Source organism: Pleurodeles waltl, chromosome 1_2 (genome assembly GCF_031143425.1).
Source record: "Pleurodeles waltl isolate 20211129_DDA chromosome 1_2, aPleWal1.hap1.20221129, whole genome shotgun sequence".
In the NCBI taxonomy this organism is placed as follows: Eukaryota; Metazoa; Chordata; class Amphibia; order Caudata; family Salamandridae; genus Pleurodeles; species Pleurodeles waltl.
In genome coordinates this window covers 183,656,328-183,669,740 of record NC_090437.1, presented here as the reverse complement: position 1 = coordinate 183,669,740, position 13,413 = coordinate 183,656,328, and the positions used below count along the sequence as shown (strand labels likewise).

Below are 13,413 nucleotides of genomic sequence, written 5' to 3'. Positions count from 1 at the left end.
GTGGAGGTCTCAAACTCCCCTACTTATAGTTATTTTCCAGATACCAAATGTGATTTTGGGTCTGAACCTTTGACATTTTATGTTGGGGTTCTGCTTCTTCAGGCAGGACTCCGAAGCTGATTAACCCACAACAAGATTCATGCTTTTGACCAGAGTTCACACCTGGATGTCAGCCTTAATGATATGTGCATCAAAGGGTAATCCTGAGCCCTCAACCCTACTCTTTACAGCGCATCTCCCTCTTCCTCAGATGTGTCTAGGTCCCTTCCTTGTGATCTGTCACTGTATCAAAGAGCCCTTTGAAATGCAGAGGGAGAGCTTGGCTCCACCTCATACAGTGCTTGTCCCACCCAGCTCACAGGAATGCAGCAATATACAACTCTGTATGGGGGTATTCTTCTACTCCTCATGTTTTAAGCAGGCAGGCCTGGGCTTCCCGAAATGGAACCCAAGGCCCTCCACGTAATGTACCAGTGCAGGCACTTCTGCACTCAGTGTGCATTCATACCACACTCCACTGTCTATTACTGTTGTGCCCATGTACCATGCTTCCATCAGGATTACCGCATGCAGCACAGACATGTTTAGCACTGTTTAATGCTACAGTCTCTTTGTACTGCTTCAGAGTATATCACTTTAAACACACACTGCCAACATGCACACATATGCCATGTGCATACAGTTCCACACTGCAACCTCTCTGTAGTGCATGGCTTGAGTGCTCACATGCATTCAGCACATTTTCATCATGCACTCACTTCCACAACAACCTGATGCAGACCAAGGATGGGTTAAACATACAGCAGCTGAACTTTTAAAAAGGTTAGCGAGCCTGTAGGCCTCACTCTAGTGACATAGGGTAATAAGGACCTATTCACTACTACAAATCACTACATGGTATGCTGCCACCACTGCGCTTGTGTTGTTTAACTCAAGGTGAAGACAGTAGCCTTCCACCTCTATGAGGGCAGTGCTTTGAGCACCCCTTCTGGTCCAACAAGACTGCAGTTGGTGAGACAGGCCTATGTCTGGTGCACACACATGATCCATGTTCGTTTATGACAAAAAAAACTGCATTAGGGATCCAGACCACAATACAGTTGGGCACTCAGGGGAAGGGTACATATCTTCACCATGCAGGGGACTTTTCCGTCCCAGCAGCAAGGAAGGGCAATGGTACTACACAAATGCATATTAAGTGAAGCTAAAGAGGGGGGGCGTGGCCAACTGCAGGAGATGGCGCACGCTTAATCTCCTCGCTCCGGAGGGGCCGCTTTACCTTATACCTGTAAGCGTGCCATCTCCGGGCGGGTCAACGCCAAAAGACTGCTCCTGACCTGGGGGCGGAACCTGGATGCGGCTGGGTTCCCCGCTTTTTGATCCGGGACGTGCGGAGGAGCGGGTTCGGCTCGCTGGCTCCGGAGCGGACCTGCGGCCTTTCATCCCGCGGTGAGCCGGGGCCTCGGGTAGGGCCGAGCGTTGCGGCCGAGCGAGTGCGACCGGCCTGGGCCGGTGAGGCGATCCCGCCTGGTGGGGCCCTGGCGCGGCGGACCGGACGCCGGGAACCCCCTTTGCGAAGAAGTGGAGGCGGAGCTGGGCCGCACCCGGTCCCGGGTGAAGCAGCGTGAGATGGAAGCCCCCGGAGGAGGGGGCTCGGAGCCGCCATCTTGCCGGGAGGGCGACCGGAGCTCGGGGGACGCTCCCGCGGGAGCGCAGAGACGACACTGAGCGGCAGGAGGCCCCCTAATGAGACACCACCCCGGGGGCAAGTAAATCACAGGAAAAAAAAAAAACACGTGAAAGAACTCTCCCGAAAAAAAAAAAAAAAAAAGTAGACAGGGGGGAAAAAAAAGAAAAAAAAGAAGAAAAAAAAAGGGTAATTGAGGAGTGGCAGGATCCAAAAAGAAAAGAAAATAATAAAGAAAATAGACGCCGCCCTAAGCAGAGAGAGCGAGTGGCCCTGTGGCTAGAGCCCGCTGGGGGCGATTGCCGGAGTAGCCGAAAACAGAGCCCAACAAAGTACAGAAGGGGTGGACAAACAGGCCCTCTCTGACGCCCATCCGGAGACCGAGACCGGGTCTGCGCCTGCCGGGGCACGAGATCACAGTGGAAAGAGGGCCAGTGAAGAGACTCGGGCCTACACCTTGGGGGTGCGATCTTCCCCACACGGCTTGGCCGATGCCCCCCAGGGCCCGTCACAAGAAGAAGGTCATGGACATGGCGCCCCCTCCAGCACGCAAAGAAATGGAAGAGCAGACCAACCCACAAACTAACGTACAGGAAACCCTGGACAGAATACTGGGGGCGATTGCAGACACAAAGACAACACTACAACACGAAATCAGCCAAGTAGCAGTGGAAGTAGGCCTCCTAAGAGCAGAACACCACAAACTGGCGGATAGAGTCAAGGAAACGGAATCCACATTGGCAATAGTTGAACCGAAACAGAAGGATCTAGCGGCTGAGGTGACTTCCCTGGCTACTAGATTAACACAACTAGAACGAAGGGTTGAGGACACGGAGGGCAGAAACAGAAGGAACAACGTGCGCGTGGTGGGCCTTCCAGAGGGAGTCGAGGGAACTAACATGGTGAACTTCTTGGAGAATTGGTTTAGTACAACGGTGGCACCGGGATGCCTAACGCCCTTTTACACGCTGGAGCGAGCGCACCGAATGCCGTCGAGGCCTCTAGCCCCCGGTAGGCCTCCTCGTGTGGTAATTGCCAAATTGCTGCACTACAAAGACAGAGACACTCTCATACAGAAGGCCAGAGAGATGGGCCCGTTTAAGATAGCGAATGGGGAGGTGACGCTATACCCGGACTACACTTTGGATGTTCAGAACAAGCGAACCTCATTCCTAGCAGTCAAAAGGGCCCTCAGAGACGAAGGGATTCAATATTCATTGCTATATCCGGCCAGACTGAGAGTAATACTGGAGGGGAAAACCACTTTCCTCCAAACACCGGAGGAAGCATGGGAATGGCTCGAGAAACAAGGACTCCAAGTGGGGCGACCCAATGGTGAGAACACATCTGCGGGCAGGGCTCGCCGAGCTCCAAGGGCGCGAAAACCCGGGATCCGACCGAAACTGGCGCCAACACAAATGCAAAAGGAAAAAGATAAGAGGGCGGCTCTGGAGGCGGCAGCCCGAGTTGGTGGTGGAGCCTCCCCTCCGGAGGGCTCAGGAGAGGATTCAGACGGTACAATGGTGTCTTCGGCTGGAGACTCGACCTGCTCGACACGTGCTCCCAGGGTGACGCCGCGGTCCGCTGACGAGCTTGGATAAACATTGCAAGAGTTGACCTGGCGATGCGACACAACAGAAGAATATGAGGCCCCTCCGGACCTGACCGCCCCCCGAACCAGTAACTCGCTGGTCTAAGCTAGCCTGGCGAGAACTGTAGCTATATGTTTAAATAAGTTGCACTGTTGCGTGATTTTCTGGGCCACCTGCAGGTTGGTAGGCGCCCTGGGGTGGGGGAGTTGGGTTTTGCAGTTATTAGTTAACTTGGCTAAGTGGGTGGCGATATACGATAACAGTAAAGATCTGAACATGGGTAGGAATAGAGTTCTACTCTGGGGGCGCCAGGGACACTATTATCAAATTAAATTATTAACATGGCAAACTATAATCTTTTAACATGGAATGTTAGGGGGATGAGCACTCCAACCAAAAGACACAGAATCCTCTCCTACTTGAAGAGAAGAGGGGTGCAGGTGGCAATGCTACAAGAAACCCACTTAATAGCTGGAGAGGTTGAGAAACTGAGACGCAGATGGAGGGGACAGGTGTTTGCCACAGAGTATTCAGCATATGCGAGGGGAGCATTGATATGGGTCAGAGCTGGGGTCCCACTGATAATAGACTCAACTGACATAGATCAAGAGGGCAGATTTGTGGTGATAGAAGGGAGACTACACGGTATCTCTGTTGTTATGAGTTGTATTTATGCTCCCAATCAGGACCAAGTCCCTTTCCTGACCAAATTATCAAGCCACCTCACCCGCCAAAGCACAGGAGAATTAATAGTGGGAGGGGACTTCAATGCAGTATTGGACATTAACAAGGACAGATCGACCCCGCCACTGCAGGGTGCAGGGTCCACTAGAATAGCCAAAAAGCTCTGCGAATGGCTGGACTCCTGGGGGCTAGTGGATGTCTGGCGGGAACAACACCCAACAGACAGTGACTATTCTTATTATTCAGGCCTCCACAGGCTGCACACTAGAATTGACAGAATGACGTGCACTGCGGGACTTGCGCGTTATGTAACCCACTCAGAGTATCTTGGCCGCACACTATCAGACCATAACCCCTTGCTGATTACACTGAGTATTATAGAGGACAGACCCCCAATTCCATCGTGGAGACTGTCCCCCACTGCGTTGGAGGATCAGCCGTACCGAGAGGCCCTTCGATGCCATTTGACAGAACATATCAAAATTAACAGTGGATCCGCCACATCCAGAGCCACAGAATGGGAAACACTTAAGGTGGTAACGAGAGGATTCTGCCTGGGTCAATCAGTGGGGGTGAAACGCACACTTGAAAGGGAATTGACCTCTTTAGAGAAGAAAATACACGAATGGGAAGTGAGACAAGATGTTAGAGCCCAAGAGAATGAGGAATATAAGCGGGCCCGTAGAGAGCATTCCCAGATCGAGTCACAACTTAGGTGCCACAACACACAAAAATACCTGGCATCAGTGCAATCAGAGGAGGGTAGATCGGGAAGGCTTCTAGCTTGGCTGGTACGCCCAAGCGGAGGGGGAGAGCCCATCACAAGTGTACAAGACAAAAAGGGAATATGCAGGCGAAGCCCAGGCCCAATCAACAAAGCTTTTAAGGGATACTACATGCACTTGTATAGGAAACCCCATGACCTGGGGGTGGAGGCCTTCCGAGACTCCCTACAGCGAATCGCTCTCCCGGCCTTGGACCAAGCGGGGAGGGATAGCCTGGGGGGACCTGTAACAGTGGAGGAGATAAGTGAGGCTATATTGCAGTTGGCTCCTGGAAAGACTCCCGGTACCAATGGCCTTCCAATGGACTTTTACAAAAAATATAGGACATTGTTAGTGCCCCAACTGGCTGAGGTATACGCGGAGGCGTTGCACCGAGGAGAGTTACCGGGCACATTACGTGAGGCTTTGGTGATACCACTACCTAAAACAAAAAACAGGGAAGCGCCGGTGACCGACTTCCGCCCATTGTCAATGCTGAATAGTGACTTTAAGATCCTCAGTAAGATCATGGCTAACAGACTGATCCCCCTAATGACAACACTAGTGCACACAGATCAGAATGGTTTCGTCCCTGGTCGCAGCACGTCGTTGAACCTGAGGAGGGTCTTTGCCATCTTACACATGCCAGCAACAGAAAAACCTCCGACAGGGGTTTTATTAGCAGTGGACTTCGAAAAGGCCTTTGACTCGATCAGGTGGGACTACCTTAGGGCTGTGATGCTAAAGATGGGACTAGGTGAAAGCTGGGTGAGGTGGGTGGACCTACTGTACTCCTCCCCAATGGCTAGGGTGAAGACGGGCAGAACGATATCCGACACATATCCGGTGTATCGAGGAACCAGACAGGGATGTCCTCTATCACCGCTGCTATTTGCCCTGGCAATTGAACCTCTAGCAGCCCAAATACGACAGGAAGGAATCGGTAGAGGAATTAACTGGGGTCCTAGCGAGCATATTATTTCCCTATACGCGGACGATATTCTGGTGTATTTGAGAGACGGAACCAGTGGCATCCCGTGGGTTTTAAAGATCCTGGAGAGCTATGGGGAACTGTCGGGACTTCATCTTAACCGCGGCAAAACATTTGTCTTCCCCATACTACCAAACATAGAGCGCCCTGAAACATGTCCGAAAGATATGAACTGGGCCCCGCGGACTTTCAAATATCTAGGGATCCAAATATTTCATGAGCTGGCCGATCTTCGGGACGGCAACCTGGGTGGGGCGCTCCGGTCCCTGCGCGCCTCAGTTGGGTTTTGGCGGTCGCTGAAACTAACAACAATGGCCAGAGTGGCGTTGTCTAAGATGGTGATGCTGCCCCGCCTCCTCTACTTTTTTGCTAATCTACCGTTATGGGTCCCCCCTGCATGGTTCCGTGAATTAAACACCCTACTTCGGGAATTAATATGGGATGAGGGCCGGAGTCGCACAGCATTGACTACTATGTGCAGACCGATGCGAGCGGGTGGATTAGGGGCTCCTGACTTTGAGGCATATTACTTGGCATCCCAGCTGCAGTGGGTGGCAGGCTGGATGGTGGGTAAGGGGCAGTTGGACCTAATTAACCCCCACGGTTCGATGGACATAGATCGAATAATAGCACGCATGATAGAGAAGAAGCTGTCCCCCTTCGGAGACAACCTAATGACTAACACCGCGAAGATGTGCTGGAAAAGATGTGCGAATAGGACTGGAGTTGGTCCACCCTACTCACCGGCGATACCGATTCCGGTGTTGCTCGTGGAACCGAAGGGAACCGGATCTGGGGGCCGGGGATTGGGCCCATGGAGGGATGCAGGAGTATTGACGGTGGGGGAGCTCTTCAGGGAAGGTACAATACAGAGTTTCGGCGAATTGGTAGGGAAGGGGGTCCCTCAGGGTCAATTTTTGATGTACAGGAGGCTGGTGCACACTCTGAAAGCCCAGTGGGATACGATTAACGCAGAGCCCGGGACTCACGGAGTGTTGCACCTCCTGCTGACTTCGGGAGAAGAATCCCACTTAATTACGAAAATATATCGAGCCCAGTTAGAGGCTGCATTGGATCCCCTGCACTCACTCAGGGAGAAGTGGGAGAAAACAATCGGACATATGCTATCTGAGGCAGACTGGAACAGAGCTCTGGCTTATCCTCGGAGGACATCGCGTAACACCCGGCTGCAATATATCCAATATAACTACCTGCATAGAACTTATCTTACCCCTCACCGACTGTTCCGAATATATGGGGGAACCCCCAGGATATGCCCCAGATGTGGTGAGGGCGAGGCAGACTTTGACCACATGATGTGGAAATGCACAGTGTTACAAATGGGCTGGAGAGCAGTGATGGAGAGCATGTCAAGATTATATGACACGGAACTGCCGTTCGCCCCCGATGTCTGTCTGTTGGGCCTAAAGACGGATATCCAACTAGGGAAGATTGGGAGTCGCTTCCTGGATCTCGCCCTGGCCCTCTACAAAAGATTAATTATGAGGGGTTGGAAAGCTACTACCCCTCCCTCACTTGTTGAATGGAAAAATGACGTCAAGAGGTGGGCCGGGGCGGAATTGCAGGTTTTAAAAACTGAAGAAGCAAAGGGTATCCGACAGACTCCCGTGGCCCCTGGGTGGGAAGAACTACTGATGAGCTGGGATAGCACAGGGGAAGAACCATTAAATCCTAATACAGCTCAAACAGAAACGGAAACCTAAACAGATACTGTAAGGAGATGAGGAATAAACCCAGGTACACTGCTGGTGAGGGTGAGAAAGAATAACAATGAAATAGCTAGCAGAGAACACTGACAGCTCATAATAAACCACAAGGTGCAGAGTGGAGTGGAGTACAATCACCCACAAGGAGTAATAGGAAAACGCATACAGCAGATGATTATCCCTCCAGATACAGCCCCCTAAGGGATCGATCCTCACTACCTAACACTAAAACCACCCACAAAAAGCCATTAAGTATGTCCATAGTTATGTTAAAGTTGAAGCTGCTATGTGGACATGTAAGACAAATGGGTAACAAAGAGACAAGGAAATAGATACTTAAGGAAACAAATATAGAACCCTAGAGCTAACGGGCAACAGAAATCAGATATAGACCTAGATGTGAGTTAAAACACAACATAAGTCATCTGTGAACACATGCAAAGTAAAGTATCCTTTTAAATGGTGTGAATAAATTGGATTATATGTTCCCATAAATGTAACTGTGAAAAGTAAACAGCGACCTATTAATTAATAAAAATATATTCAAAAAAAAAAAAAAAAAGTGAAGCTAAAGAGAAGTAAATTAAAACAGGCAGGTAGACATTATTTGTACGTGGCAGCTTTTGCAGGGGCTCAAGCATGAACCAGAGTAATGAGACTAACCAGCCACAAGGGTAACTGTCTCCACTATGATGGCCCGTGTAAAAAGGCACTGATACAGTGGGCATCTCAGAAGGTGAATCTTCTCTAAATGCAATGCAGTTTGGTGACGGGGGAATGTCCTCGTGTAATAGAGGGCCTTTGTGTCTTGCTGTTGACGAGGTGGCCATCTTAGATGAGGAGATCCGCCTGAGAATCTCAGAGGTTTGCCAGCAGAGGAGTACAGCAAACGTGTTAGGCAGGCAGGACGGAGAGCTGCTGGAAGGGCTCCTTGCCGCCACCCCTCAGTACAGCAGCATCAGCGTCTCCCATATGTAAATCTCTCTGCATCAGCTGCGACATTCATGCTGGAGACTCGTTTGGTAATGTATGCAACCAACAAATGCTGTGGGGAGGCTTTACGTGTGAAGGTCAGAGAAAGCAGGCCAATAGTAGCAGGGGACTTACTCATTCAAACCAATGAACAGGGAATGACCCACAGCAATGCCACTCTCAGTTGGTTCTAAGCTGTGCTTAATGTGTAAATAAAAAGGTGCTGGTGCCCAAAGCCCTCCTCTTAAACACGAAGCTGCAGCAATTTAAGGTGCGAGCACGGAATACTAAGGCAGCGTAATCCTGAACCCATCTTAGGTCTCGTCGATCCATTTACATCCACTCCTGCCCCTTCAGCTAACTCTTGCAGCTTTCCGCTCTCTCCCATTGTGACGCTTTTTCGTTTTTCCTCTTCCGCCTTCTTTCCCATATATGTCTTTTGCTCACCGTAAATGCTTAAGGCAGAAAAAGAAGTGCCGGCCCTCAAAAGTAAGTGCTGGTGCTCTGCACCTGATACAACATGCACAAATTAAGCACTGGTTTTAAGTTGTGCTGACAAGCTATGGTACTCAGCAAGCTGTCAAGCTAGGCTTAAAAACATGTATTAAGCAAAATGTGGCATTTACATATTTTACTTACCCTGCTCCCTAGAACATTTTCTGTCCTTTATCTCTGTCTCAGGACCTCGTCCTACCATGACTGCTTCCAAATGTGGTAGCCTGATCCGCTGCTGCTGCTTATCACTACTCACTAGCCAGCAGGTACGCATGACGGCACTACGGGAAAACAGAGTGAGATCTGCAGGTTATGAAATATGGCACACGCCTGGGAGCTCTCACTTCATGTCAATATCGAATGTGACCTAGGCTAAGAGGCCCAGGACGCAAATGAGGACTTTCCTCTCAAAGGTAATGAAACATGTATTTCTTTTTTATTAAAGACATAGAGGTCGAAATTAAGCCTTATCTTTCTTTGCCTGAAACAGCTGCATGAAGCAACGACTGACCAATGTATTAAAAAAGGAAAAAAGGTTCTTCTGAAGTATTGGGAGGTGTGTTAAGAAATACAATGACCCACAGCTTATCTGTGAATGATGCAGAAGCAGAGTGCTTCTGCGTGACCTGTACGGTGATGTATATACAAATAATGTCGACCAATCAAAAATAAATGGATAAGGAGAGCAAAATCCCCAAACAGTAAACAGTGAAAGGCTCATACAGCCTGGTACAGCTCCAAGCAAGTTCACATTAAAAATACTAAAGCGTATTTACATATGATGTATGAGAACACAGTATTTTCTTTAAATGGAAGAATAATACTGCGACTATAGTTCGAACTAATGAAATATGTGGTTGGTGAGTAAGCAAAAGAGAGATCTAGTCACAGTCTACAGGAAAACTTTTGTAAAGGTAACTTTTTAAGATGCTCATGAGTTAAAAATATTATGCAAAGTTGTGTTATGCTGTGGGCATTTCTGTTACACGTTCTGCAACTGATATTGCCCCCTTAACACTTATGGCTCTGTGGATGCTTTCCCCATAGTTCAGGGGTTTACCAATCCAGGCAAAAGTCTGATACAGCACGAGATAATGTTATGATGAAAACTCTGCTATGGTCATATTCCCTGCTAAGTGGCTGTGTCTTACTGAGCTGTGGGTCTAAAATGTTGGTGTTTCAGTTTACTCCGCAGAGATCTGCCTAAAGCTTAGGCGTCTGCAAGACATGCCCATTTTCCTGTGGATGGAGATGTGTGGGTAATGTTTGTTGGCAGCTCCACCCGCTTGGTAGTGTCACAGCCACCTACTTTTCATATAAGCATGTTGTTGGATATTAAAGAGTCCTGGCTGTTGTGTTCTGTTGGATGTTATTGTTTGGCCTACTATGGAGAGAAGGTCTCCTGGGAACATGGTATTACCAAACTGACATGGCATGTGTGTGCTCTGTTGGATGCACAGAAGGTGCTCTGAATAGTGTGTTTCTTCTGGGAGTTTGTGTACGTTGCTATTTAACAGCTAATATTGTTGAGAGTCTTACGACAGCGGCTATATGCATAATTCTGCTGCTTAGGGTATATGGCAATACTTGGGGGGTCATTCACCAACCCGGGGCCAGGGTTGGCGGGAGCACCGCCAACAAGCTGGCGGTGCCCCGCAGGGCATTCTGACCGTGGCGGTTCAGCCGCGGTCAGAAAGGGAAAACCGGCGGTCTCCCGCCGGTTTTCCGCTGCCCTGTAGAATCCTCCATGGCGGCGCAGCTCGCTGCGCCGACATGGGGATTCTGACACCCCATACCGCCATCCTGTTCCTGGCGGCTCTGCCGCCAGGAACAGGATGGCGGTATGGGGTGTCGTGGGGCCCCTGCAGTGCCCATGCCAATGGCATGGGCACTGCAGGGGCCCCCGTAAGAGGGCCCCACTTTGTATTTCAGTGTCTGCTTTGCAGACATTGAAATACGCGACGGGTGCCACTGCACCCGTCGCACCTTCCCACTCCGCCGGCTCAATTCTGAGCCGGCTTCCTAGTGGGAAGGCTGTTTTGCACTGGGCTGGCGGGCGGCCTTTTGGCGGTCGCCCGCCAGCCCAGTGCAAAACCCAAAATACCCTCAGCGGTCTTGCGACCGCGGAGCAGTATTTTGGAGGGGGGAACTCTGGCGGGCGGCCTCCGCCGCCCGCCAGGGTGAGAATCACCCCCTTAGTGTTTTCTTGTAAGTTTGCGTGTTTGCTCCCACCTGTGCCACTGCATTATTACTGTTTGATGATAAGGGTTTGTTTTCTCATTTGCTTCCAGGCATTTACACACAGCAAACCTAGTAGAAGACAAATCGCAGTAGGGGTTTTACATAATTTTTTCATTGTGAGCTCAGAAATACACCATTCGTGAACAGCTTCTAACATTTTCCTACCACTTTGTTAAAATGTTAAAAGATGTAAAGTAAGCTTCAGAGTTTTGAACCTGAATTTGCCCAGCACAGGCAAGAAAGTGCAATGTCAAGCTAACAGAACGTGATAAAAAGGTGAGATTAATACTCGGGCTATAAAGGACTATGCAATGTTTAAAATGTAGCAAGAACAACGGCAGAAATGTGAGATCTTTTCCCATTGCAATCTGGAGTGTATGCTACATGTGGTTGAGATGGGAATGAGTGGTGGATATGAGAGGATGTGTTGTGTTTTGTGTACAAATGAGAGAGTGGGGTGTGATATGAGGGTGGAAAGGTTATCACTGTAGACACAAGCAATATGTATCCTGCAGAGTGTTTTTATGTGCAATGTATAAGAAATGCACGAAATAATTGTTTTCCTCTTTTTTCGGTGTAAATGTGTTTTTTGATAAACCAAAAAACTGAAATATATATGGAAAATAATTGTAAATAATGTTTTGACCAGATTCTTGTAACGCATGGTAGGGTATATCCACTATGTTGAGAAAAAAATCATATGTTTTGAGTTTTGTTTTTGATCAGGCCATTGAAGACTTAGAGCCAGTATAGAAGACATACAAGGTCGTGGGAGATCGTGCGCCGGAGCAATTAAGATGGCCGCGAGATAGCGACGCTCCCGAACCGCTGAGGCTGTTTTTTTTCCTGGGAAGAGAGTTTATTTGAGGACTGGCACATTTATTTTTCAGAATGTGCAATGTGAACAAGCAGGGAGCAGTTTGGTGAGTTTTTTAATCTTTTAAACTCAGTTTTTTTTCACAGAGTTTACTTCTGTAAACCTGCTGCTCCCTTTCTCACAGAAATGTCATTTTGTGGGGATCTCTTCTATTCTTAAAAAGTTTGGGTTTTTTTCTCCTTGGCGACTCCGAAATCATTTTAGATTCTTCATTTTGGATTTTCTTCCATAATTTTTGACATTCGTCCTTTGAGGTGGCCTAACCAACGGAGAGAGAACATCATTTAAAAATACTGTATTAAGTCTACATTGCATCGCTAAAATGGAGATTCCTCATACTTCAAAAGTATCTGTATCCTCCATATCTAATTCTAACAGTCGTAAAGATACCGGGGGTAACAAAAGAGCTAAAAAGGACCCATCCTCTCCAACTAAGTCTCCATTGCCTCTTACATTGGAAGGCATTATGGATTAACTCAAGTTAATAAAGCCTTTTGTTATGGAAACAAATATTGCAGTACAACGAATTGAGGAGAAATTGTCACGTCTGGATTCTCGACTTTGATGTGGAGCAGAGGATCAGCGACATACAAGACACTACTATTAAAGTTGATAATCTGTCTAAGGAACGCACACTACTTTAAAAACAGACAGAAGATATGAAAAATCGTAATCGGTGCAATAATCTTCGCATTTATGGCATTCCGGAAGGCTCAGAAGGCCAAGATTTGATAACATTTTTGCAAACTCATATTCCGAAGATTGTTGGTCTGCAGAATACCACGGTCCTTAACATTCAGAGAGCCAATCGTATTGGTCCTTCTTCTACATCTAAACCACGAGGAATTATCGCTCTCTTTCTACAATACTCAGTTTTAATGACAGTCTTGACCGCCGCCAAACAACGCAAACAAATGTTGGGGTCAGGCCAAAAGATTTTCTTTAGTTTATTTTCTTTAGTCAGGATGTGGCCACGGCGACAGCCAAAAGAAGGAAAGAATTTCTGGATCTCCGACCAGCTTTACAATCCATGAATGCTAGATTTGGCCTTGTTCATCCTTGTTTCTTTAAAGTTACCTTCAAGGACAGAACAACTACTTTTGAAAATCCCTCGGATTTGAAACAATTTATATATACCCACAAACGGGAGGCAATGGAACTCTGCAAGACTTGATTGGTTAATGTTGGATTTTTAAATCATTTATTCTTTCTTTACAGGTATTGGAAACATTGAAATGTCAAGCAAATAAAATCCCTTTCCGATTGTATCTATATTCTTGTATAGCTCGTCATCATAGTGTTCTTTCCCTTGTTGGTAAGTCATGTCGTCAGTTGTCTATACTGTAATGTATTTATTCTGTTTTAACGTCTCTCTCCCTTGTG

At 48.1% G+C, this 13,413-nt stretch overlaps 1 protein-coding gene across 3 annotated transcripts in view; it reads right to left on the bottom strand.

Moving 5' to 3' along the window:
* The window catches only part of APTX (aprataxin), a 193,859-nt gene that overhangs the window by 119,402 nt on the left and 61,044 nt on the right, over positions 1–13,413 (bottom strand). For all 3 annotated transcript variants that reach the window (XM_069237504.1, XM_069237487.1, XM_069237497.1), the window contains one exon: positions 9,057–9,193. In XM_069237504.1, coding sequence (XP_069093605.1) covers positions 9,057–9,186 — 130 coding nt within the window. In that variant the 5' untranslated portion in view covers positions 9,187–9,193. The remainder of the gene's footprint in view (positions 1–9,056; positions 9,194–13,413) is intronic.